This window comes from Ranitomeya variabilis, chromosome 2 (assembly GCF_051348905.1).
Source record: "Ranitomeya variabilis isolate aRanVar5 chromosome 2, aRanVar5.hap1, whole genome shotgun sequence".
NCBI lineage: Eukaryota > Metazoa > Chordata > Amphibia > Anura > Dendrobatidae > Ranitomeya > Ranitomeya variabilis.
This window is the reverse complement of record NC_135233.1, coordinates 643,694,159-643,720,755: the sequence shown is the minus strand read 5'-3', so window position 1 is coordinate 643,720,755 and position 26,597 is coordinate 643,694,159. Positions and strand designations below refer to the sequence as shown.

The 26,597-nt window shown below is 41.9% G+C and overlaps 1 protein-coding gene across 1 annotated transcript in view; it reads left to right on the top strand.

Moving 5' to 3' along the window:
• Positions 1–26,597, top strand: part of NUP133 (nucleoporin 133) — a 212,839-nt gene that overhangs the window by 150,161 nt on the left and 36,081 nt on the right. Inside the window, exons 20-24 of the mRNA XM_077289140.1 lie at positions 989–1,147; positions 4,026–4,161; positions 7,791–7,909; positions 10,125–10,205; positions 21,795–21,859. Of these exons, the coding sequence (XP_077145255.1) occupies positions 989–1,147; positions 4,026–4,161; positions 7,791–7,909; positions 10,125–10,205; positions 21,795–21,859 (560 nt within the window). The remainder of the gene's footprint in view (positions 1–988; positions 1,148–4,025; positions 4,162–7,790; positions 7,910–10,124; positions 10,206–21,794; positions 21,860–26,597) is intronic.

The window sequence follows — 26,597 nt, the reverse complement described above, 5'->3', positions numbered from 1 at the left end:
TTAACTTTGCATATAGTGGTTGTCGGGGACTAGGTCAATAATCTGAGGAACATGAGCAGCCACAGTTCTTCAGTTACTCGGTCAGTACGACAAGCTGCTTGGAAGAGTTACTAACACTCTGGAGCAACTTGGTGTAAGAATGTATTAAAACATTTCTTTAAAGGGAACCTGCCGCCAGTTTTCCCCCAATATAACCTACAGCCACCACATTTTAGCCCCATGTTACAGCATTCTATAATGCTGTACATATGACTCCAATTCGCCCTGCAAGGCAAAAAAGACATTTATTATACTTGCCTACCAGACGGTCTTGTCCGATGGACGTCACTGGTCTTAGTCTGCTGCCTCCTCTCATTGCAATGCATCCTCCTTCTGCGCTTCATGTGGATGATTTGTCCTACATCATCCACACAGTGTTCTCCTTTGCGCTTCTGTTCAGATGCACTTCTCTCTGCCCTGCTGCATGCGCCAGCACTCTTTTGACCTTTCTCGGCACATTGCAGTACTTTGCTGTGCCCTCGGCAGGGCAGAAAGAATTGCTCCCGTGCAGAAGCGCCAAACCCAGAACGCGTCATCCACATGAAGCACAGAAGGAGGATGGCATCGCAAGGAAAGTGGAGGCAGGGGACCAAGATCAACGATGTCCATTTTAGGTGAGAATAATAAAAGGTCGTTTTTTTGGTTTTTTTTGTTTTTTTTTTGCCTTCCAGGGCAAATTGGAGTCATTTGTGTTCAGCATTAAAGAATGCTGTAACTTGGGGCTAAAAGGTGGTGGCCGAAGGTAAAATCTGAAAAAGCTGGTGACCCTGTCTGCAGTTTCTCCCCAGGCAGAGTCAGGTGAACGCCTAGGTTTTTCCATCCTCTGATCTCAAAGCGATCAGCTTGATATTCTCATTATTTGGCATTTTGAGCTCCCAAAATTTTGGCTCCATAAATAAAAGTTCTTGTTGCCATTATTTTTAACTTTGTTTTTACTTTTAAAATTCAGAATTTTTCAGATTTCTTATTTCGCTGGTATTTGGAAAAGGGAAAACGAGGAAAGCTTTTATCACAACCAGTTTCTCAGCATGGACAGTTGGCTGATTTCTTACGAGCTCATGAGCACCTTAGCTGGTTACATGAAATCAATAGTCAAGATTTTGAAAAGGTGATCTTCATTTCGTGTTAGTACATTGTGTGAATTCTTGCTTTACTTATATAACACTGGTCAACAGCATTTTTGGTGCCAAAGATATTTCATCGAATTTAGGGTATTTTTGGGGTGCTGATTCTGAATATGTCATCAGTTTTGCCAGATTGGCTCAAGTTTTTGAGATTTTTGGTATCTTATTTATAGCACTTGTTGGTAAATGCGACGCATCATCTCATTAATTTCTTTGGATTAGTACTTGAACTGAGCAGTTCTCAATATAGTTTTGTGTTAATTAGTGTTGTAAAAGTTTGTTCATAGCTTGATTTTTGCACTAACTTTATGTTGTTGTCTGTTTTCCAGTGAAAAGCATGAACTCATCAAGAAGAAGTTGTCTTAACGATCCAGACTCATTCTGTTACATTTGTGGTGAATACACACTGCCAAAACATAGAAGAAACATAACAAGACTTCGTAAAAAAAGTGTATTTTGCCTATTTTGGGGTTATGCTTGGGGACCAAGACAAGTTTTGGGCACCACACATAGTGTGCAAAGCATGTATCGAATTATTACGAAAATGGAGCAAAGGACAAAGAAAAAGCTTCAAATTTGGTGTTCCAATGGTGTGGAGAGAGCCAAAAAATCATCATGATGACTGTTATTTATGGTAAACACAGGTACAGGCACATCTTCACAATGAGGGACAGGCCTTCTTGCAGATTCCATGTTACTCCCATTTTCGTTTCTTATGCTTATTGAATCCTTGCACTTGCACTGCACAGAAATAACAGTCATCATGATGATTTTTTGGCTCTCTCCACACCATTGGAACACCAAATTTGAAGCTTTTTCTTTGTCCTTTGCTCCATTTTCGTAATAATTCGATACATGCTTTGCACACTATGTGTGGTGCCCAAAACTTGTCTTGGTCCCCAAGCATAACCCCAAAATAGGCAAAATACACTTTTTTTACGAAGTCTGTTATGTTTCTTCTATGTTTTGGCAGTGTGTATTCACCACAAATGTAACAGAATGAGTCTGGATCGTTAAGACAACTTCTTCTTGATGAGTTCATGCTTTTCACTGGAAAACAGACAACAACATAAAGTTAGTGCAAAAATCAAGCTATGAACAAACTTTTACAACACTAATTAACACAAAACTATATTGAGAACTGCTCAGTTCAAGTACTAATCCAAAGAAATTAATGAGATGATGCGTCGCATTTACCAACAAGTGCTATAAATAAGATACCAAAAATGTCAAAAACTTGAGCCAATCTGGCAAAACTGATAGCATATTCAGAATCAGCACCCCAAAAATACCCCAAATTCATTAAAATATTTTGGACACCAGAAAAAAAAATTTTTTTTGTTGACCTGTGTAATAGATGCCGATTTTTAGGTACTCGATGGAAATCATCTGTAGTAAAGAAAGTCTCCTCTTCATCCATAGTAATGTTCTTGGTTTTATAAAGCTTTTGCTTTATTGTTCATCTACAGTACAATAACTAGTTCTAGATCCTTCACAGCTTCTATTCTTTGACATCATTGGTATATTTTAGTCAGACTGCAACATCTGACACTATTCCTATAATCTGTGTTGCTCCACTTTAAGGCTCATTCAGAAGTCCATTTTTCTCACATAAGTCTTGGATAGTTCACATGTCTGATTTGGTTTCTTTTCTCTGCATATCAAACTTGCCAATGCAAGTCTATTGGGCCATGAAAAAATGCCATCTATGTGCTGTCAGTGCGGACACTGATCTGTACGAGTGTGCCTCCAGAGGTTATATTAAATGAAAGGGGTTGTTACCAGTGTGCACCAATTAATGACTTGACACTTAGCTCTAATAATCTCACACAGCTCTGCAGTGAAATCGGTGATAACACAGTAAAGCAGAAGAGAAGTTTGTCTCATTGCAAAAAAACATTTGCAGCTGCAGTCCTCTCACAGTACCTCTGCTTCTATCTCACAGGCAGACCGTTTTGGGAAAGGGTACTACAGTAGAGCTGACATTTCTGTGAGAAGACAGCTGCAAATGTACTTGTCACATTAATAACACAAGAAGGTTCACCTCTGCTGTACTTTGTTAGAATTAGGCACAACTCTGCATCAGTGCTGACTGAGAGGACAAGTTCTGCTGCAAATGTTTGTAATGAGACACCGTTCACTTCTGCTGTACTGTTACCTCTTCTGAACTGTTAGTACTGATCTCACTGCAGAGCTTTGTGTGATTATGAGAGCAAAGTGTCATCCATTATACATCTCACACTAGTAACTCCCCTTTTTATAAGCTCTGGAGGCAGACTCTCATGCAGATCAGTGTCCAGCCCATAGTTCTTAACAGCTCATTTACATATAAGAAAGATGTGAATTTCTCTGGAATAAGACATCAGATTTCGCATAACATTTTATCCAGCTTGGTATGTCCTACAAGCCCATATAGACTGCTTAGGACAGGCTCCCCTCAGGCTGGGTGCACACAGTGCAGATTTTTTTTTTTTTCTGAGCAGATTTGTGGCAAATCCTGATGCCAGCAAAGTGAATAAGAAAGCTGAAGTGTCGTGCACATGTTGACTATTTTTGACTTGCAGATTTGGTGCAGAAAATCTGCAGCATGTCAATTCTCTGCATTTTTGCCCTTCGTTTTTCACCAGAAGATGCACAAATGGTGCTGAAATTTTACTCAATGTGTGCACATACCCTTAATGTAAGAAATCTTGAATACTTAGTACCCATAACATGTGCTTAGCTAATCATACACTTTGGCTGTAGTTCTAATATATCAATAGCCTAATAATGAATTCTCTTTATTTTGGTCATGTGATGCAATCTTTATATTTTTGCTGCTAATTGCCATTCCTTTGTCTTGACTCTGTCTCCTTATTACAGGCTCATAGAACACTGAAAACTCTGGCAAATGTGGAATCTCGATATTTCTGCAAAAAGAAAACACTGTTGGGCTTGAGTAAATTGGCTGCATTGGCGTCCGATTTTCATGAAGATGTACTGCAGGATAAAATTGAGGGTATATATATGTATTCTTTTAAATGTTCCATTTTGTAAATGCAAACCTGTCCATATGGATGCATAATTGAAATGGCTGTGTGAAAACAAACATATTTTGTATGGAATAAGTCTGCTTCCTCAACATGGTCCTCCGAAAAAAGAAGGAAATGTCCGTGCAGTCAAGACCATTGAAGACTCTGGTTACACAAAGAAGTACAACATTGTACATTTACAGTGGGTCTGTCACCAGATTTCACAATGGAAGCATACATTATTTACCACCTTACCACTTAATGTCAGCTGCCGTACACATGTGCTCAGCCGTGCACTGTATATGTATGGAGTGTGCTCAAGACCTGAGCCCTTTTCCATGCAGCGTGGCTGGCACTCAACAGTAACTGATGCAATCAAAGCTAGCTCCAGTTACATCAGTTCAACACCATAAATGACGATTTCTAGTATGATGGTGGCATTTATGAGGTTTAAACATAGCAGCCATTATTCTGCACGACAAGCTCTTAGGCCCCTTTCACACATCAGTTTTTCGCCATCAATCACAATCCGTTGGATCGATTGTGAAAAACGGATGCGACGGATACGTTTTTTTCTACGGATTCAACTAACGGATCTTGCTAATTGGATTGGCGCATGCTCAGTTAAAAAAAAAAAAAAAAAAAACACGGAATCCGTCGCCGGATTCCGTCATTTGACGGATCCAGCGCCCATGGGCTTCAATTTGAGCACACGACGGATGGCGACTCATCCGAAAAAACATTACTTTGTCCGTTGTCTCCGGCCGCCGATAAACAATTTTCGACGGAACCAGCGAACGACAGATGAAACGTGAGGCCATCCGTCGCTAATACAAGTCTATGAGAAAAAACTGACCCGGCGGCATCAGTCGCTGGATCCTTTTTTTTCAAAATTCGACGGATTGTTACTGAAGGGAAAAAACTGATGTGTGAAAGGGGCCTTCAGGGTATGTGTCCACGGTCAGTAAACGCTGCTTGTTTGACGCTGCGCAGAGCTGCAGCGTCAAACACGCAGCGTCCAGATGTTCCAGCATAGTGGAGGGGATTTTTTTAAATCCCGTTTCCACTATGCGTGGAAACACGCACGCGTCGGCCCTGCGACTCCGGACATGCTGCGCGTCTTTTCAGATCGCAGCATGTCCGTGCTACCTGCGGCGACGCTGCGTCGCCGCAAGTAATATCACAGGGCGCTATGCGAGGGTGCGATGATTCCGGATGTGTACAGTTAACATATCCGGCATCATCGCGTCCCAGAAAGGGGGCGGGGCTTAGCGCCGAGCGGCTCCGGCGATACCGCCGGCCATCCTGACCGTGGACACGTACCCTCAAAGGAATCAGTCAGCAGGTTTTTGCTACCTCATCTGAGAGCAGCATGATGTAGACAGAGACCCTGAATCCAACAATGTATCATTTAGTTTACGGAGTGCAGCCTCTTTTAGAGCCTGGATGCTGGATGGAGAGTGATGCCCACCTTGTCTCTACAGAATTTCCCTTAAGTGCTCGGTTGGGATCAGATCTACTTGGTCACTGAATCACTTCTTCGAAAATGCAGCAGTGGCCTTAGATACAAGTTTTGGATCACTGTCATGTTTGAAAAGTGCTTGTCTATCAAGGGCACGGAGTGATGGTAGCATCTTCTCTTTCCATATAGAGCAATACATCTGTGAATTCATAATGCCATCAATGAATGAGCTCAATGAACTGAAAAATAAAAAATTACATATCTAAAAAAAATACAATTGTCTATTTTGGGGGTTTTTAGCCTCTAAAATAGAAAATACAATTAAAGTTTAATATCTGGTTAAATGCGTTGACCTGGAGGATTATATTGTCAGGTTTTAAACAAAGCCCCAAAAACAGTGGTGGAATTGCATTTTTATTTTTTTACCATTTCACCCCACTTGGGATATTTTTCAGTACATTGCATGGTATAATGAATGTTCTAACAAAAAAATAAACCCTACAGCTGTATCACAAAAAACAAGCCCTGATGCAGCTGTCGAGAGAAAAATAAAGTTATGGCTTCTGGAATAAGGGGAGGAATAAAAACCAAAAGCGCAAAAATGAAAAATATTCTGGTCATTAAAGAGGTTTTATCTTTGAGCACTTTGCGACTGTGAGTGAAGACTGCCGAGTTGTGACCGTGAGCAATGTGCATGCTGTCACGATTCTGTTGTATCCTCTATGCGAGTGGGCAATTGCACGACCACAAGTATGCAGTCTGCAAAGCTCGGGTCACGTGCCAACTCGATGTGCTGGAGAATCTAGACCGCAAGTGACTGCAATTATGCACATGACCGCCTAATCACACGTGGAATACAGGTGAATAGGACAATGTTCACATTGCAGACTGTCTCGATTCAGCAGTCTGCAGTAATGTAGGTTGACTGGAGACTTTGACTGACAAATTGTTTTACTGTAACAACTTTTTATAAAACCTTTACCCACATGTAAATGTCAGCGTTAAATGTCTTACTTTTTTTTTTTTTTTTTTTTTAAACCCACACATTAAAAGATTCTCATTTAAATGAACGTTCTTGTCAGAAGAGGCTACCGTCTATCCACAGGATAGGTGATAACTTCTTGTTACAGGAGGTTGCAATGGCGATTGGGTGGCTGAGTCTCCCACAAATTGCCAGAACGGGGGGACAATATGTGCACATACAGGACTGATGGAGATAGCGGAGGTCTGTATATCTAATTTGTCCAGCAGTCTCGCAGAGAGACGTTTCTTTTTTTTTTCTCTATTAAAGCTAATACCCCTGACAAGACATTCCAACCAAGTACCCCAAGGAAGCAATCAGTTGTAAAAGAGTAATTGCAAATAATGCTATGCTAACACCGATGTCAGAGGCTCCATTTTCACTAATTGGCAGGATCTGTTTGTTATTACGGAGAGATTGCACAACTTTCCATGGCTTTTTGCACCTCCCTTTCTTCGTGTTCAATGCTGTTTCCCTGTGTCATTTCTTATTAATACACATCATTTATGGCCATCTATTGTTTGATTTCTCTGCCTGTGTGGATTGGATGAGTTAGTGCTGACATTTGATGACAATTTTATGTCAATAGCATCATTAGAAATATAATGTCTTAGAATATTGATGACGTGTTCAACACTTATTTCATCCTCTGTATGTTTTCATATAGGTTCATTATACTTTCACGCTAACTTCAGGTTGCGTAATATATAAAGTCAGTAGGCCCAGCTCATCAAGATGGACGTTCATGCCAGTCTTGATGAGGTGATGTGCTGGAGTCAGATGCTTCTGAAGAGGCGCATGGCTTCACCTTTGATAAATCCTATTGCAGTTCCCGCTAGAATAAGATGTAAGACCTAGTGAGCGCAAAATTGTAGCACAACCTAGAGTTGCTCCAAATTTGTGACTTTTCAAAACTTTTTACAACAGAATACTAATATAAAAGCTTTGCCGAATTGGGCCCAGTTGTAGCAAAATATTTATTTTTTAGTGACTTTGTCCAAGAATTCTCTATCCCAATTGACATTGAATAAAATGTCCTCATACTTGTCAAGTGGTGTGGTATAAATGTATGTCTTGAATAGTTTGCATTATTTGTGTGTCCTTTGCTTTAACATTAACAAATTCTTTTGTAGAAATTTCAAACCAAGAACGATTTCTTCTTTACCAAGAGTTGTTACCAACACAGCTTTTGGAGGACAAAAAATGGGAACTGAATGTGCTGCCTGTATTCTCCCCATTGCAGCTAGTTGAGGTAGGTGACAGCATCCAAGGGATTTCGACTGCATTAAGAAACTTTAGGTACACTTGCACCTTTTTTTTTTTTTTTTTCCATAAAGGTGTCCCCAAACAATTGCAGACATTTAAAACAACAAACACAGAATAGTCCTTGTTCTTCCCTGGTCCACTACCAGCTCACTGCTGCTGCTTTTGTCTCTGTGTATTGGCTGCAGCTGTGACAACTAGGGTTGAGCGACTTTTCATGTTTTGAGATCGAGTCGGGTTTCACGAAACCCGACTTTCTCAAAAGTCGGGTCGAGTGAAATCGGCCGATCTTATTGAAAAGTCGGGGTCGGGGATCGGCCAAAACACGAAACCCAATGCATTTCAATGGGGAAGCATACTTTTTTAATATTTGCTTCAGCGCGATAATGTTGAAAAGCCGGTAATTCAATTGCCGGCTTTTCATTTCTCCTGCCTAAACCCGACATGATATGAGACATGGTTTACATACAGTAATCCATCTCATATCCCCCCTTTTTTTGCATATTCCACACTACTAATGTTAGTAGTGTGTATGTGCAAAATTTCGGCGCTGCAGCTATTAAATTTAAGGGTTAAATCGCGGAAAAAATTGGCGTGGGCTCCCGCGCAATTTTCTCCGCCAGAGCGGTAAAGCCAGTGACTGACGGCAGATATTAATAGCCAGGAGAGGGTCCATGGTTATTGGCCCCCCCCCCCCCCCCCCCCCCCCCGTGGCTAAAAACATCTGCCCCCAGCCACCCCAGAAAAGGCACATCTGGAAGATGCGCCTATTCTGGCACTTGGCCACTCTCTTCCCACTCCCGTGTAGCGGTGGGATATGGGGTAATGAAGGGTTAATGCCACCTTGCTATTGTAAGGTGACATTAAGCCAGATTAATAATGGAGAGGCGTCAATTATGTCACCTATCCATTATTAATCCAATTGTTGGAAAGGGTTAAAAAACACACACACACACACACACACACACACACACACACACACACACGATTAAAAAGTATTTTAATGAAATAAACACACCGGTTGTTTTAATATTTTATTGCTCTCTCAATCCATTTGAAGACCCTCGCTTGGCAAAATAATAAACCCACAATATACATACCCTCTGATGAACTGTTACGTCCCACGAGGTACTGTACTTACCCAATATCAGTGGCACTAATACTTTCCAGAACTTTGTAGGAAAAATTACAAACCTTTGTGAACTGAACAGTTTCGACACCTTCATCCTAAATACTTCATAGACTTTCTGCACTTCCCAGCCTAACTCCCATTGAATATAGAGGACACTGACTCACTTGCTACTGGGCTAATCATGAGCGAGAACGGATCCAGCAGCAATCTGTTAATATAAAAGTTTTGCAGCAGGATCTGTTTTATTAACATTGAAATTTATGGAAAACGGATCAGTAAGCAAAACAAATCCTTTTCAAATGAAAGAAAAACTGAAGGATTTTTAACTGGTCTGTTTTCCAAAGACTTAAATGTAAAAAAAACAAACCATCCTGTTGAGATCCGTTTTTTGTCTACCTAACTTTTTTGTTAACTTTTTTGCTTAATCAGTTCTAGCTGATGATTACGGATAGCCTTATATATTCTCGTAGAAGCTCTCTATGATCTCACGGAAGTCACTGAACTCCCTGCATTATACTATGCTCGTCTGGGTTGTGACAATAGCCTTGATCTTGTCCTCTCTGGCTGGCAGTGCCCACTTGGCTAAGTACTAACCACATTGGTGAACGGCCTCTACAGCAGCTTAGCTTGTGCATCAGCCTAGAACCAGGAGGCAGACACTGGGGGAGCATCAGATTAGAAGGGCGAGAACAGATTGCTATCACCCAGTAAGATCGAGCACTTAAAGCTGGGGTTACTTTGGTGTTTTTCATTATACACATAGATCAAGAGCAGTAAATAAAATGCCAGTAACTTGCTTATTCTGCATGTCACACTGATGAGCTCTGTTCAGAGGCCTTGTTAACACAGTGCTGTTTTTCCATTTTATTCTTTTTCTTGGTTTAGAAATTATTCCTGGCTTTGGTTTTAATAAAGATCTGAAAAAACGTCTGTGTAAACTTGGCCTTAAGTAGATCCCATTCATACTCCAGTAGAAATATTGCTTTAGAAACAAAAGGCCAGTTCATAGTATCAGTTACATGGATTGCGGGCTAAAAATAATATTGTACATGTTTGTGCTTTCATGTCACAGCTATACATAAGTGAGGAGAACAGAAGGGCAAATGAATATGATTTCAAGAAAGCACTGGATCTACTAGAGTATGTCAATGAGGTATGATCACACTTTTTTACAAGGTTGTAAGTTGTGTCTAACTAAATATAGAACCTGGTTGTGCACCACTTATATTGTGTTCACGTTTTTCAACAGCGTTGCATTTTTTTGTTTTTGCTGTGATTTTGGAAAATTGCTATAAAATCATGGATATTTTCCACGATTGGCAAAAAAATCACAACGCAGCCCTAATAAACCAAATGTCAGGTAATATAATGCTTTGGCAGTTATGGTGATTTACTGGCTTCTTTTTATCATCATCTTGATTGTGATATAAGTAGTTTCCAAACGTGCAGGGATCCGGTGTTATCCGAGCATGCTCGGGTGCTAAGAGTGTCTTAATTGTGCTCTAATATGTTCATGTTAACACTGCTGCATGTCTCACTGATATCCAACAGATGCAACACATGCAGGGAATGTCAATCAAACAAGCCACCCCTGCATGTGTTGTGGCTGTTTAACAGCAGTGAGACATGCCGCCACAGGGACCCAAACAAATTTTTAGAGCACGCCGAAGACACTTTGCTAGCACATTCGCTCATCACTAAAAATGATGGGTTGATAGTGTTGTCACCTCTGTATGTTATCTCTTTTGGCTCAGCTTAAACAATCATTTGTTACTGACCAATTGGCGCCAAAAGTGTTAATTCAAAATTATGGTTGCCACTCTGCATGCCATATTTCACTCTGATTTTGCGTGCAGAGCGGTTGTATAGCTGCTTTGTGTACCTGTGAAAGAAACAATTGGTTGCCAATGGCTGCGATCCTCCTTGATATTTTTTTTATATATATACTAAGTTTTTATTTTTTTTATTTTTTTTTTTACTTCTACTGATTTATTTTTATTGAAGTTTCTTCTAAATTTTCTTCTTGGCATTTTTTTTTTCTTTTTTCTCTACATTTTATTGTAAATTTCATAATAAATAGTACCTTTTTATATGTTCCTCACACAATCCACGTGTAAAAGAAGCATATACACACATCCCCAGTGTTTTAGAAGAATAAAATAAAAATGACCCAGTCATCAAGAAGCATATGCTTTTCTTGCCTCTGATACCGATTCAGGCAGTGAGAAAGATGCCACAGTCCTTTTATTTTTCTTAATTTAAGGAGAAGATGGGGCACTCCCCATTAAGATGAGCTTTATTTGTGGTTCCAAACTGAGATTGTGAAGACAATGTGACTGACAGCCGTTTTGCGTGCAAGTCACGCTTCTTCTGAGCCATCCATGGCTCAGAGGAAGCATGACTTACATGCGAAACGGCTGTTTTCCAATTTTCTCCTTACAATAATAATGATAATCTTTATTTTTATATAGCGCTAACATATTCCGCAGCACTTTACAGTTTGCACACATTTTCATCGCTGTCCCCGATGGGGCTCACATTCTAGATTCCCTATCAGTATGTCATTGGAATGTGGGAGGAACCCGGAGAACCCGGAGGAAACCCACGCAAACACTGGGAGAATAAACAAACTCCTTGCAGATGTTGTCCTTGGTGGGATTTGAACCGAGGACTTCAGCGCTGCAAGGCTGCTACATTACTGTTTGGACTATTTCCTGGTGAGCACCATTGAGAGAGTTAATCGCCTGCTGAATCTAGATATTTTCATCATTGCCGTTTCAACGCACACAATGTGAAGAGGGACCCGCAGCAAGGTGCCCTAGGACCAAGGCAACCCCTTCAGCAATTGATCCCATATGGACTCCACCCCCTGAAAATTATCAGCGTCTTATTCCAAATTTCATGGGCACCTAAGGCTACTTTCACACATCAGGTTTTCAGTGTCAGGCTAAATCTGGCTAATTTAAAAAAAAAAAACGGATCAGGCAAATGCTGCCGCCGGATCAGGTTTTTTTCCCATAGACTTGTATTAGTGCTGGATTGCAGCGGATGACGTTGCGTTTCGTCCGGTTTTCGCCGGATCCGGCAAATCTGCCGCTTTCGGTTACTTGAAAAAATGTCCATAGCAACGTTTTTTTTGTCTCCGGCGAAAAAGCCCTGAAGCCTGATCCGGCGCTTCCAGCTGTTTGCTAGAGTGGAAGCCTATGGGAGCCGGAAGGTGCCGGATCCAGAAAAAGGCGGATCCGGCGGCCTGATCTGGATTTTTAAACTGAGCATGCTCCAATTTTTTTTTTTTTTTTTTTAATCCAATAATCTAGATATGCTAGCTGGATCCATCAAAAAAACTGATCCGTCGCATCAGTTTTTTACAATCTGCGCCGCATCCAGTTTTTCCAACATTCGCCGGATTTAGCCTGACACTGAAAACCTGATGTGTGAAAGTAGCCTAAGGAATCCAATTTGACACTACAGGTCTCCCTGAAATTGATTTTTTTTTTCAGTCTTCTTCATTGAAGATATAATAAATCTTATGGTGGCACAGACACTTATATGCCCATCAGTTTTTCTCCCAAAATCTCACATCAACCATTGTCAGATGGACCCCTGTAAATGCAGCAGAAATTACATATTGGGGCACTGTGCTACGTATAATCATACTGAGAAAAACGGATTTGGCAATACTGGAGTACTAATTTTATAAAGCACACCAGTTTTCTGTACGGCCATGACAATGACATGATTTGAAGCATTCCCAAGAGTTTTGCATTATAATGACTTTCAAGGAGACCAACCAATTTGTCAGGGAATAACACTCCGCTGACTCCAATCACCAGGACAATTGCACCGTTGACTGACCAGTGATGGGCGAGACCACTGACTTTTTTAACTACTAGGCCAGTTATTGGGGAACTCACAGTGAGCGTATAGTATATACACATCCAATTTCTACACATGTAATATATAACACACACCGATTCCATCACTGCCAAACTTTACAATAACAAACGGAACTAGCGGCCACCACCAATCGTTTATACAGGCCGATTGGACACCCATTACACATAGCATATTTCTTCAGGGGTGCACTTGATAGCGCAATAGGAACAAAGCTATTACATTTTTATATACAGTGAAGGAAATAATTATTTCTATAACACCATTGATTCCATGGTGCTGTACATGAGAAGGGGTTACATACAAATTACAGATATCACTTACAGTAAACAAACTAACAATTACAGACTGATACAGAGGGGCGAGGACCCTGCCCTTGCGGGCTTACATTCTACAGGATTGTGGGGAAGGAGACAATAGGTTGAGGGTTGCAGGAACTCTGGTGTTGGTGAGGCGGTAGCTTCAGAAGTGGTGAGGAGGCAGCGAGGTCATTGCAGGCTGTAAGCTTTCTTGAAGAGGTGGGTTTCCAGGTTCCGTCTAAAGAATCCCAATGTGGTTGATAGTTGGGCGTGCTGGGGCAAAGAATTCCAGAGGATGGGGGATATTCGGGAGAAGCTTTGGAGGCGATTAGGTGAGGAGCAAATAAGTATGGAGGAGACAAGGAGGTCTTGGGAGGACTGAAGATTACATGAGGGAAGATATCTGGAGATTAGTTCAGAGATATATGGAGGAGACAGGTTATGGATGGCTTTGTAGGTCATTTGATCCCTTGCTGATTTTGTAAGTTTTCCCACTGACAAAGACATGAACAGTCTATAATTTTAAGGGAAGATCAATTTTAACACTGAGAGATAGAATATCAAAAATAAAAAAGCAGAAAATCACCTTGCATAAATTATATAAATTTATTTGCATTTTGCGGTGAGAAATAAGTATTTGATCCCTCTGGCAAACAAAACTTAATACTTGGTGGCAAAACCCTTGTTGGCAATCACAGCAGTCAAAAGCATGGTACAAGCTGGCTGTGCACATTGTACAGATAGCACTACACAATGCATTTGTTCTATTTCGTTGTGCAGGCAATATGATGACACTAGATGTTTCCAGCCAGCTAACTCTCAGCACGCTTATTGCTATCTAATTAACGCTGCTGGTGATTAAACTAAAGTAAATAATGACAACATTAAATAGCGCTTACGCAGGTGGTAATTTAACTAAAAATGAAGTTAATAACAATAATAATCATTAACCCCTTTACCCCCAAGGGTGGTTTGCACGTTATGGACCGGGCCAATTTTTACAATTCTGACCACTGTCCCTTTATGAGGTTATAACTCTGGAACGCTTCAACGGATCCCAGTGATTCTCACATTGTTTTCTCGTGACATATTGTACTTCATGATAGTGGTAAAATTTCTTTGATATTACCTGCGTTTATTTGTGAAAAAAAACTGAAATTTGGTGAAAATTTTGAAAATTTTGCAATTTTCCAACTTTGAATTTTTATGCAATTAAATCACAGAGATATGTCACACAAAATACTTAAGTAACATTTCCCACATGTCTACTTTACATCAGCACAATTTTGGAACCAAAATTTTTTTTGTTAGGGAGTTATAAGGGTTAAAAGTTGACCAGCAATTTCTCATTTTTACAACACCCATTTTTTTTTAGGGACCACATCTCATTTGAAGTCATTTTGAGGGGTCTATATGATAGAAAATACCCAAGTATGACACCATTCTAAAAACTGCACCCCTCAAGGTGCTCAAAACCACATTCAAGAAGTTTATTAACCCTTCAGGTGTTTCACAGGAATTTTTGGAATGTTTAAATAAAAATGAACATTTAACTTTTTTTCACAAAAAATTTACTTCAGCTCCAATTTGTTTTATTTTACCAAGGGTAACAGGAGAAAATGGACCCCAAACGTTGTTGTACAATTTGTCCTGAGTACGCTGATACCCCAAATGTGGGGGTAAACCACTGTTTGGGCGCATGGGAGAGCTCGGAAGGGAAGGAGCGCCGTTTGACTTTTCAATGCAAAATTGACAGGAATTGAGATGGGACGCCATGTTGCGTTTGGAGAGCCACTGATGTACCTAAACAGTAGAAACCCCCCACAAGTGACACCATTTTGGAAAGTAGACACCCTAAGGAACTTATCTAGATGTGTGGTGAGCACTTTGACCCACCAAGGGCTTCACAGAAGTTTATAATGCAGAGCAGTAAAATTAAAACAAAAATTTTTTCCCACAAAAATTATTTTTTAGCCCCCAGTTTTGTATTTTTCCGAGGGTAACAGGAGAAATTGGACCCTCAAAGTTGTTGTCCAATTTGTCCTGAGTGCGCTGATACCCCATATGTGGGGGGGAACCACCGTTTGGGCGCATGGGAGGGCTCGGAAGGGAAGGAGCGCCATTTGGAATGCAGACTTAGATGGAATGGTCTTGCAGGCATCACATTGCGTTTGCAGAGCCCCTAATGTACCTAAACAGTAGAAACCCCCCACAAGTGACCCCATATTGGAAACTAGACCCCCCAAGGAACTTATCTAGATGTGTTGTGAGAACTTTGAGCCCCCAAGTGTTTCACTACAGTTTATAACGCAGAGCCGTGAAAATAAAAAATCTTTTTTTTTTCCCACAAAAATTATTTTTTAGCCCCCAGTTTTGTATTTTCCCAAGGATAACAAGAGAACTTGGACCCCAAAAGTTGTTGTACAATTTGTCCTGAGTACGCTGATACCCCATATATTGGTGTAAACCCCTGTGTGGGCACACGGGAGAGCTCGGAAGGAAAGGAGCACTGTTTTACTTTTTCCCTTCCCCATGACAGCACCGGTACGTGAGAGATGGTCCCGCCCCCAAGAACAGGAAACCTGCAGAGGAGATAAAAGATGGGGGCGGCACCTCTCTCCTCAGTTTGGTTTCCTGTTCTTGCGGGGAACCTGCGGTGCTGCATGGGGAGAGGTCTCCCTTGCTGGACCGGTCACTGACCGAGGTCCGCGGTGGGAGCAGCGGCGGCGGCGTGCGCGCGTTGCCTCCATACCTGGCTGCATGTGCGTCCTTCCCCACTGCGGACTCTCCGGCGTCCGCTCCTGGCCGGAGAGAAAGCGAAGGTGTGCCCATCACGACGCTGGCGCCAAGTGAATGGGAGAACTTCCGGATTGTAACTGGAAGTGACGCTACACGCTGAAGGAGCGGTGTGCTGACACTCCCCGGGGGGGAGGATGTTCAGGGACGCACACACCGCTTCCTGCCCGCCCATATTTAAACTACAAGGCGGCAAGCAGACACTGGTAACAGCCTCCTGCAAGATGGCAGATCCGGTGGAATCAGCGATCCCAGCAGAGAACCCAAAGCCTGTCGTGGTATTAAGGGTCCGGTGGGTGAGTGCCTTTGTAAGGCAAAAAACATGTCAGTAACACTGTGTTTTATGTATGTATATGCAGGGAAAGAAAGTTACCTCTAAACAAAAGCATAAAGTGTGTGCACTCTGTGATAGAAGCCTTCCCAAGTCATATGAGAAGCGTATATGCCGCTCATGTATAGAAAAGACTGTAACTGAAGAGTCATCATCATTGCTTCAGAATATAAAGGCTATTGTTAGAAACGAAGTGCAAAACACAGTAAAGGAGCAATTAAGACATCATGGGGTGCAGAGCTCCGTAAACCCGCCTTCTGCACCTGCCCAAACATCTGATATAGAATCCGAGGGTGAACCGGGGGAGCTTCCGCCCGAGGAAGTTTCGGACCTGGACTCTTCAGATGAAGAGTGTGGCCGGCCTTATGTGTTATCAGAAGATGTGGGGAAGTTGCTAAAACTGGTCAGGTCCACCCTGGGGGTTGAGACGCCAAAAGAAAAACAAACGATTCAGGACTCCATGTTCAGCAATTTAGAAGATAAGAAACGGAAAGTTTTTCCATTTCACGATAATATATTAAATCTTATCAAAAAAGAATGGAAAAAAACGAATAAAAGGATTTCAGTTCCCCAGGCCTTAAAACGTAAATATCCCTTTGATGAGGAAATGAGCGCGGCCGATCGCGCTGGACGTACTATTCCGTCCTTGGGAAGTAGGGCCCACCCCACATGGTTGGAATAGTACGTCCAGTGACAGAAAGGGGTTAAAAATCTGAATAATACTAAAAATACATTTTATTCACAGTGTAAAATCAAAAGCAAACTGGATTCAGTAAGATGTGCGTTTTTTATTCATTCTATCATCTAAACAAATTTCATAACGTAACCTAAATTAAGTAAAAATTTCTCTGTAAACACAATTAAATGTATAGTCATTTTCGTCATTTTCAAAGATCTTTTCTTGACTTCTACCAGGTACAATTTAATGTGTGGGGACGGGATTGTGTGTCATAATGTGGTGGGGGCGGGATTATATGTGGTAATGTGGTGGGAGGGCGGGATTATATGTGGTAATGTGGTGGGAGGGCGGGATTATGTGTGGTAATGTGGTGGAGGGGCGGGATTATGTGTGATAATGTGGCGGAGGGGCGGGGTTATGTGTGGTGATGTGGGGGGCGGGATTATGTGTGGTGATGTGGGGGGTGGGATTATGTGTGGTGATGTGGGGGGCGGGATTATGTGTGGTATTGTGGTGGGGGGCGGAATTGTGTGGTAATGTGGTGGGGGGCGGGATTATGCGTGGTGATGGGTGGGGGTGGGATTATGCGTGGTGATGGGGTGGGGGTGGGATTGTGTGTTGATGGGGTGGGATTGTGTGTGTTGATGGGGTGGGGGGGCGGAATTGTGTGGTGATGTGTTAGGGGGCGGGATTATGGGGTGGGGGTGGGATTGTGTGGTGGGGCGGAGCTACTGTGCAGGGGGCGGGATTAGCGAGTGTGATGTGGGGGCGGGATTATATGGGGTGGGGCGGGATTATGTGTGGTAATGTGGTGGGGGGCGGGATTATGTGTGGTGTGGTGGGGGGCGGGATTATATGTGGTGGGGGCGGGATTATGTGTGGTATTGTGGTGGGGGGGCGGAATTGTGTGGTAATGTGGTGGGGGGCGGGATTATGCCTGGTGATGGGTGGGGGTGGAATTATGCGTGGTGATGGGGTGGGGGTGGGATTGTGTGTGGTGATGGGGTGGGGGTGGGATTGTGTGTGTTGATGGGGTGGGGGGGCGGAATTGTGTGGTGATGTGTTAGGGGGCGGGATTATGGGGTGGGGGTGGGATTATGTGTGGTGAGGCGGAGCTACTGTGCAGGGGGCAGGATTAGCGAGTGTGATGTGGGGGGCAGGATTATATGTGGTGGGGCGGGATTATGTGGGGGGCGGGATTATGTGTGGTAATGTGGTGGGGGCGGGATTATGCGTGGTGATGTGTTGGGCACGGAATGATGTGGTGGGGCGGAGCTACTGTGCAGGGGCGGGATTAGCGAATGTGATGGGTGGGATTGTGTGTGGTAATGTGGTGGGGGGGCGGGATTATGTGGTAATAGTGTGGGGGCGGGATTATGGGTGGTGATGGGGTGGTGGGGCGGGATTATGGGTGGTGATGGGGTGGTGGGGGCGTTATTATGGGTGGTGATGGGGTGGGGGGGCGGGATTATGGGTGGTGATGTTTTATGGGTGGTGATGGGGTGGGAGGGCGGGATTATGGGTGGTGATGGTGTGGGAGGGCGGGATTATGGGTGGTGATGGGGTGGGGGGGCGGTACTTGTGTCCGGTGATGTGGTGGGGGGCGGGATTGTGTGCTGTGATGAGGTGGGGGGCGGGATTGTGTGTGGTGATGTGGTGGGAGGCGGAGCTACTGTGCAGGGGGCGGGATTAGCGAGTAATCACGATGCTATATAGATAGATTGATTTCAGTTTCAGGAGGCAGTTATCAAGGCCTTAATATTTGGTTGACAGGAAGGTGAGAGCCCCAGTACTTCTGAAACTGATGGTGCCCATTTTGTACTAGGGCAACATTTTCCCCAAGAGGTTCCCAATACTGCAAGGAAAGGAAGGGCACAGAAAAGGTGTTCCAAAAGGGGAATACAATTAGACACAAGTTACCATTGTGAAACCTGGCCCTTGCATTAAGGATTGCTTCAAAGCATCCCAACACCCCTTTTATAGCCTGTTGTAGTTTGCACAGCTTGCATAAGTTAATAATGTAGTGGTATGTGTAACAGTAAAACCAAAAGCATTATGGTAATTGTGCCCCTAGATAAATTGCTTGAGGGGTGAAGTTTCCAAAGTGGGAGTTTTCCGCTATTTTGGTACCTCAAAGGCTCTGTGAATGCAACATGACGCCTGGAGATCATTTCATAAAAGTCTGCGCTCCAAAACATTGCTCCTTCCTTTTTAAGCCCTGCAGTTCACCCAAACAGTAGTGTCCCATCACATATGGTGTATGTGTACTCAGGAGAAATTGAATGGGGTCACTTGTTGGGGGGGGGGTTTGTGAAAAAGTGCCGCTAAGTAATATACAGTCATGGCCAAAAGTATTCACACCCCTGCAATTCTGTCAGATAATACCCAGTTTCTTCCTGAAAATGATTGCAAACACAAATTCTTTGGTATTATTATCTTCATTTAATTTGTCTTAAATGAAAAAACACAAAAAGAATTGCTCTAAAGCCAAATTGGATATAATTTCACACCAAACATAAAAAAGGGGGTGGACAAAAGTATTGGCACTGTTCGAAAAATCATGTGATGCTTCTCTAATTTGTGTAATTAACAGCACCTGTAACTTACCTGTGGTACCTAACAGGTGTTGGCAATAACTAAATCACACTTGCAGCCAGTTGACATGGATTAAAGTTGACTCAACCTCTGTCCTGTGTCCTTGTGTGTACCACATTGAGCATGGAGAAAAGAAAGAAGACCAAAGAACTGTCTGAGGACTTGAGAAACCAAATTGTGAGGAAGCATGAGCAATCTCAAGGCTACAAGTCCATCTCCAAAGACCTGAATATTCCTGTGTCTACCGTGCGCAGTGTCATCAAGAAGTTTAAAGCCCATGGCACCGTGGCTAACCTCCCTAGATGTGGACGGAAAAGAAAAATTGACAAGAGATTTCAACGCAAGATTGTGCGGATGTTGGATAAGGAACCTCGACTAACATCCAAACAAGTTCAAGCTGCCCTGCAGTCCGAGGGTACAACAGTGTCAACCCTTACTATCCGTCGGCATCTGAATAAAAAGGGACTGTATGGTAGGAGACCCCACTTCTTACACCAAGACATAAAAAGCCAGGCTGGAGTTTGCCAAAACTTACCTGAAAAAGCCTAAAACGTTTTGGAAGAATGTTCTCTGGTCAGATGAGACAAAAGTAGAGCTTTTTGGGCAAAGGCATCAACATAGAGTTTACAGGACAAAAAAAAGGGGCATTCAAAAAAAAGAACACTGTCCCTACAGTCAAACATGGCGGAGGTTCCCTGATGTTTTGGGGTTGCTTTGCTGCCACTGGCACTGGACTGCTTGACCGTGTGCATGGCATTATGAAGTCTGAAGACTACCAACAAATTTTGCAGCATAATGTAGGGCCCAGTGTGAGAAAGCTGGGTCTCCCTCAGAAGTCATGGGTCTTCCAGCTGGACAATGACCCAAAACACACTTCAAAAAGCACTAGAAAATGGTTTGAGAGAAAGCACGGGAGACTTCTAAGGTGGCCAGCAATGAGTCCAGACCTGAATCCCATGGAACACCTGTGGAGAGATCTAAAAATGGCAGTTTGGAGAAGGTACCCTTCACATATCAGGGACCTGGAGCAGTTTGCCAAAGAAGAATGGTCTAAAATTCCAGCAGAGCATTGTAAGAAACTCATTGATGGTTACCGGAAGCGGTTGGTCGCAGTTATTTTGGCTAAAGGTTGTGCAACCAAGCATTAGGCTGAGGGTGCCAATACTTTTGTCTGGCCCATTTTTGGAGTTTTGTGTGAAATGATCAATGTTTTGCTTTTTACTTCGTTCTCTTTTGTGTTTTTTCATTTAAGACAAATTAAATGAAGATAATAATACCAAAGAATTTGTGTTTGCAATCACTTTTCAGGAAGAAACTGAGTATTATCTGACAGAATTGCAGGGGTGTGAATACTTTTGGCCATGACTGTATCTCTTCATGGAAAGGAGTCATTCTATTCTGATACAATGTAACCAATTTGAACTTCTTCCAGATCTCCCTGTACGCGTTATATTAGCTTCTTACTGACAATCATGAGGTCTTCCAGGTATGGGAAATGTACATATTTTAGTGTGTTTCCACAGTCAGGAAAAGCAGCGTTTTGGACTCCGCTTACCTGTGCTGTGTCCAAAATACTGCATGCTACATGATGTATAGATCCCATGGCCACTGTGCTTCTATTTAACGCTGTGTAACCTCACCCACGGTGCATGTTTACGAGCCACAGCATGTTAATTATCTGAGTAGTTTCACCCATAGCCATTCATTAAAGGCGGTAAATCCAGATTGTTCACTGGACACGTGGATTTAACTGCGTGAATGGAATGCAGCATTTTGGACGCAGTGAAAATACGGTGTGTCCAAAGCGCTGCTATATCCTGATCGTGGCACATAGCCTTAGAGTATTCTGATATATCCATTTCCTGCTGATTTTGTGTTTATTGTATCACTTACACTATGAATCAATGGCTCTGTTAACAGACGGGTCATTTTTCATCCAGATAAACTTTTTGCTGAGCAATAGGTAGACTTTTATGTCAAAGCCAATGAATCCGTCGATAACGGACTGTGAAGGTTGTGTTAAGAGCATCTGTAAACTGAAAACTTATTGATTATCCATTATTTTATCACAACATGTAAGTTCATTATTTCTGCAAATCTGCTCAGTTCGAGAAGCAAGTGTAATTTATTTTATTTTTTTTTGTAAAGGAAGAGGAAGTTGATATTGAAGACCTAAAGTTGCAAATACTCTGCAAAGCTATAAAGAGAGACTCGTGAGTATCAAATTTCAGTATTCCTTTATTACAATCACTGGTAGCAAAATTAAGGTAGCTACACTCAAAATGTTCATTTGTTCAGTCTTTGGAAAGATACTTCTGTATTGCTCCATAGTGCTAGCAGGCTCATGTGGAATTAGCTTTGTGCGTGTGTAAAAGTCATGTGCTAGATGCAGCCAAATGCTGACTGGAGTACTTTGGCATGGAAGCCTAAACTGAACATATACACTTGTATTATGGAAAGCCGCAAAAAGAGGACTAAAAATCCTCCAAAAATTCAAAAACCTCAGGAAAAAGGCAGCGATGTTTACTTGCCCAGATCTCCAAACTAAAATAATGGATTTAACATTCATTAATGCACCACTCAAACTCCGGCATCTTCACCTTTTTCTATGCCACCGGAGTCCTGCAATGTCATCTTGTGGCCACAACTTCTGACTGGCCAGAAGTTAGAAGTTACGTCACAAGCTCTATGCCAGAATGAGGCTGTCATACACCTGTATTTAGTTGTGACCTCCGTCTCGCTCCATGAAACACTGGAGCAATCAAAACCGACAAGAGCAGCAGTGATAAAAGGTGAAGACGCCTGCGGGTGAGTATTGGGGTATGTGCACATGCTGCTTATTTTTGCTGCGGATCCGCAGCGGTTTCCCATGCATTTACAGTACAATGTAAACCTATGGGAAACAAAATCCGCAGTGCACATGCTGCGGAAAAAAACGCGCGGAAACGCAGCGGTTTATTTTCTGCAGCATGTCAATTCTTTGTGCGGATTTCCCTGCGGGTTTACATCTGCTCCAATAGAAATCTGCAGGTGAAAACCCACAGAGGAAACCGCAGTAAAAACCGCAGCGGTTTTGCACTCCGGATTTATCAATTCCGCTGCGGAAAGAATCCGCAGCGTATGCACATGGCCTTAAGAGTAGGGTCAGGGACCTTAGATTAGAAGCACCACTCCAACGTTCTAACAAAAAATAAATAAATAAAAATCTGAATGGTGCTTTAAAGTTGGCAATCTTCTTTTACTCACTAGTGATTTCGTAATCTGTACTTTTTATTCCTTCTTGCCGTAATCTGGTCATAGACTTGTGCTTATGTGCAGCAGCCAAGCAGTGGACACAGAGCTGCCACTCGGAGGAGAAACATTTTTAAGACATGTAACATTATTCTTCCATTGACCTAACTATTTCAGGGCTTATCTTTTGTGGTCAAATTATAGTTTTTATTGGTATGTCCAACTTTTTAAATTCATTTTTGGGGGTTACATGTGATAAAAATATAAGTTAAATAATGTAATAGTTTGATAGATCAAACGTTTACAGACGCAACACTGCCAAATAAGCTTTTTTATTTTCCAAACAGGAAAAGGCGTTAAAATGTCATATAAGATTTTTAGTATATTATATACAACGGGTGAAATGGGTATTGATCACATCACACATTTTCTAAGTAAATATATTTCTAACAGTGCTGTTGACATAATGTCTCACCAGATGTGGCTAACAAACCATCCACTCCTCACAGGCAAAGAAATCAAAACATAGATGTCTATAAATTAAGTTATGTGCAATAATGAGAAATGACACAGTGAAAAAGTATTGAACACGCTTACCAAAATGTATTTAGTTCTTCATGTCACGGAAACCAGGGAGATCACGCTGATAACTCAGCTACCACGAATTTGTCAAGAAAGTAACACTCCACCACTTCCAATAATCAGGACAATTATGCAATCGGTGGACGAGGCCGTTGCTGTTTTCACTACTAAGACACACACACACACACACACACACACACACACACACACACACACACACTGCTCAAAAAAATAAAGGGAACACTAAACTACCACACCCTAGATATAACTGAGATATTCTATCTGTCTTTGCAGATCTTTATTCATTACATGGTGGAACGCATTGATAACAATAAAACATAAAAACGATAAATGTAAATCAAAATGAATATGCTAAAGATTCCGTGGGCTCCTTCTATAAACTATGCACTTTAATTCCTTCCATACCTTTTCTATTGGATTGGCTGGGCCATTCTAGCAGCTTTATTTTCTTTCTCTGAAACCAATTGAGTTTCCTCCACTGTGTGTTTGGGATCATTGTCTTGCTTAAATATCCAGCCTCGTTTCGTCTTCATGGTAGAAGACAACAGATTTTTATCACGAATGTCTGTACATTTATCCTTACTTCAATTCTATGAAGTTTGCCAGTGCTGTATCCTAAAAAACAGCCCCACATTATGATGTTCCCTCCTCCAAACTTCACTGTTGGTATGGTATTTTTGGGGTGACATGTAGTGCCTTTTCGCTTCCAAACATGGTATGTATTACAGCATCCAAAGAGCTACATTCTGACCAGACTATATAGTCCCAGTACTTTACAGGCTTGTCTAAATGTTACACTAATAGAGGCAACGAAGGAACAATTTTATCCAATAAAACGTCATTTTATTATATTATCAAAAAGTTAGAATAACATATTACAATTACACTATTTTAGCACATATGAAAAACAAAAGTACAAGCCGGATGGTATTACCCATCCATAGAAAAAACAGGTTGATTGCCAAAAAAAGGAGAGAGATAAAAAGTCACACTTCAATGGGTACCATGACCACTCCAATAGTGTTCCATGAGGAACATGAAATTGCTAGTTACCATTGTCTGTAATAATCAGCCACTTTATGTAATATCACGGGTTAAGTATTACTCCCAACTATAGCTGCATTCATCATACTGAACTAGAATAAAGTGCATGTGCCCCATAACTGAGCTGCATGTCAAATATGCTGTCCCTATATAAATCACTATTGCACCTGTCCCAATATCCTGCACCCCAATAGCAGAAAAACTAAATGGATCATCATTACCTGTGGACATGATGTTTAGGGATGTGTGACTCAGTGCCGCACCTCGACGTGCGTTTCACCGCCTCTGCAGTTTCGTCAGAAGGTAAGTAAGCAGTGTAACTAACCGTCGTATATAGTGGGAGCAGATTGCCGAATCTCGAGCAGCTGTATGCGGCGGCGCTTCCCCGCCATGTTGCATCATGTGGAGGAAAGCGGCGCTCAAGGTACGCGTCACCAGGTCACATGACCCGGTCAACAGACCAGGCCTGTTACCATGCCGATGCGACACCTGTACAGAACGCCATTCCCCGCAACGAGAGGCAAGCAAATGCGCGGTACGTGCTCTGGCCGACCGACCCGGGTAAGCAAGGGGCTGACAACAAATAGATATACCCCTTAATAGAGGAAATAAAATAGTCTAATTTTAAATTTACCCTCAACCCATCACTAATGTCAGTCATAAGTTAAATTAGACCGCTCATTCCTTGGGGGTTGCCACCAAGATTAAGGGCATTAACTTGTGTACAATACAAAGTGCAACACATTTCAAAATCCCATTAACAACTTCATACAATCATGACATTATATATTTGTTAATACTTTCATGACACCCCACTCACCGTAGCAAACCCCTAGTGTCTACATATGCTGACATTATGAGAATAGCACTTTGCAGCATAGAGACTCATATCATGTGCAAACAAATTGTTCAAACTTATTCTAACAATATAAACAATATAAAATAAACCCAATTATATATATGTAGACACTTGAGCTTATTAATACACAATGAGATATATTACATATATATATATATATTATATATGCCATATAATACAAATGAGAGAAAATAAAAAGCTCAGTCCAAGGAGCGCCAAGAAGGACTCTGACACCAGGTTTGGAGTTAACCGCAACGCGTTTTAACGGACTAGCCGTCTTCATCAGGTGGAATTTTAATTAAAATAAAATTCCACCTGATGAAGACGGCTAGTCCATTGAATCGCGTTGTGGTTAACTCCAAACCTGGTGTCAGAGTCCTTCTTCTTGGTGCTCCTTGGACTGAGCTTTTTATTTTCTCTTGTTATATCCTCCATCGGAGGTGTTTGGCTGGAGCTTCGGGGACTCTGCACTTTCATTCTTTCCCTGGGTCTACCTTCTAGCGCTCCTATCAAACCGCCCAGCATTTACTTTGTTTATATAATACAAATTATCTCAATGATGTTCATCCAACAAGCTGCATCGTGCAAAATTCGCCATATTCTGACCCATTTCTTAATCTTGTATAGTTGAATGGTCCATTAAATGTATTGATATGATAGGAAAAGCACTAGACTACAAAATATGAAAAAACACATGAAAATCTAAAATATGCAACCACAATTTAAATAAAAATAAAGAAAAAGTAAAAATTATACATTTAAAATTCGTGCTTACTGCTTAAATAAAGGGCTTGAAGCTTAATGACTGATTGAGGCCTTTTGGGGCGACAGTATCGAGGCAGACCATCCATGTTGTTTCTCTTTTTAATAATTCTCTTTTGTAGTCCCCACCTCGAACCCCCAATTGAACCATATATATGCCTTTAACTTTGAGCCATTCGGATTACTATTATAGTGGATTCTAAAGAGTCTTGGTATTGTTTTTAGAATTGTCTGGTCTTGAACCGTCGCTGTATTTTTTTATATCCCTTGCACGCTCCAGAATCCTCACCTTCAATTGTCTTGTCATCATCCCTATATATATTAATTTACCAGGACAAAAGGCATAATACACAACCATATCCGTAGTACAGCAGATATGGTGTGTGATCGTATATGTCCTAGTGGCCTCACTATTAACAAATGTAGAGGCTCTCTCAATATATCGGCATGCA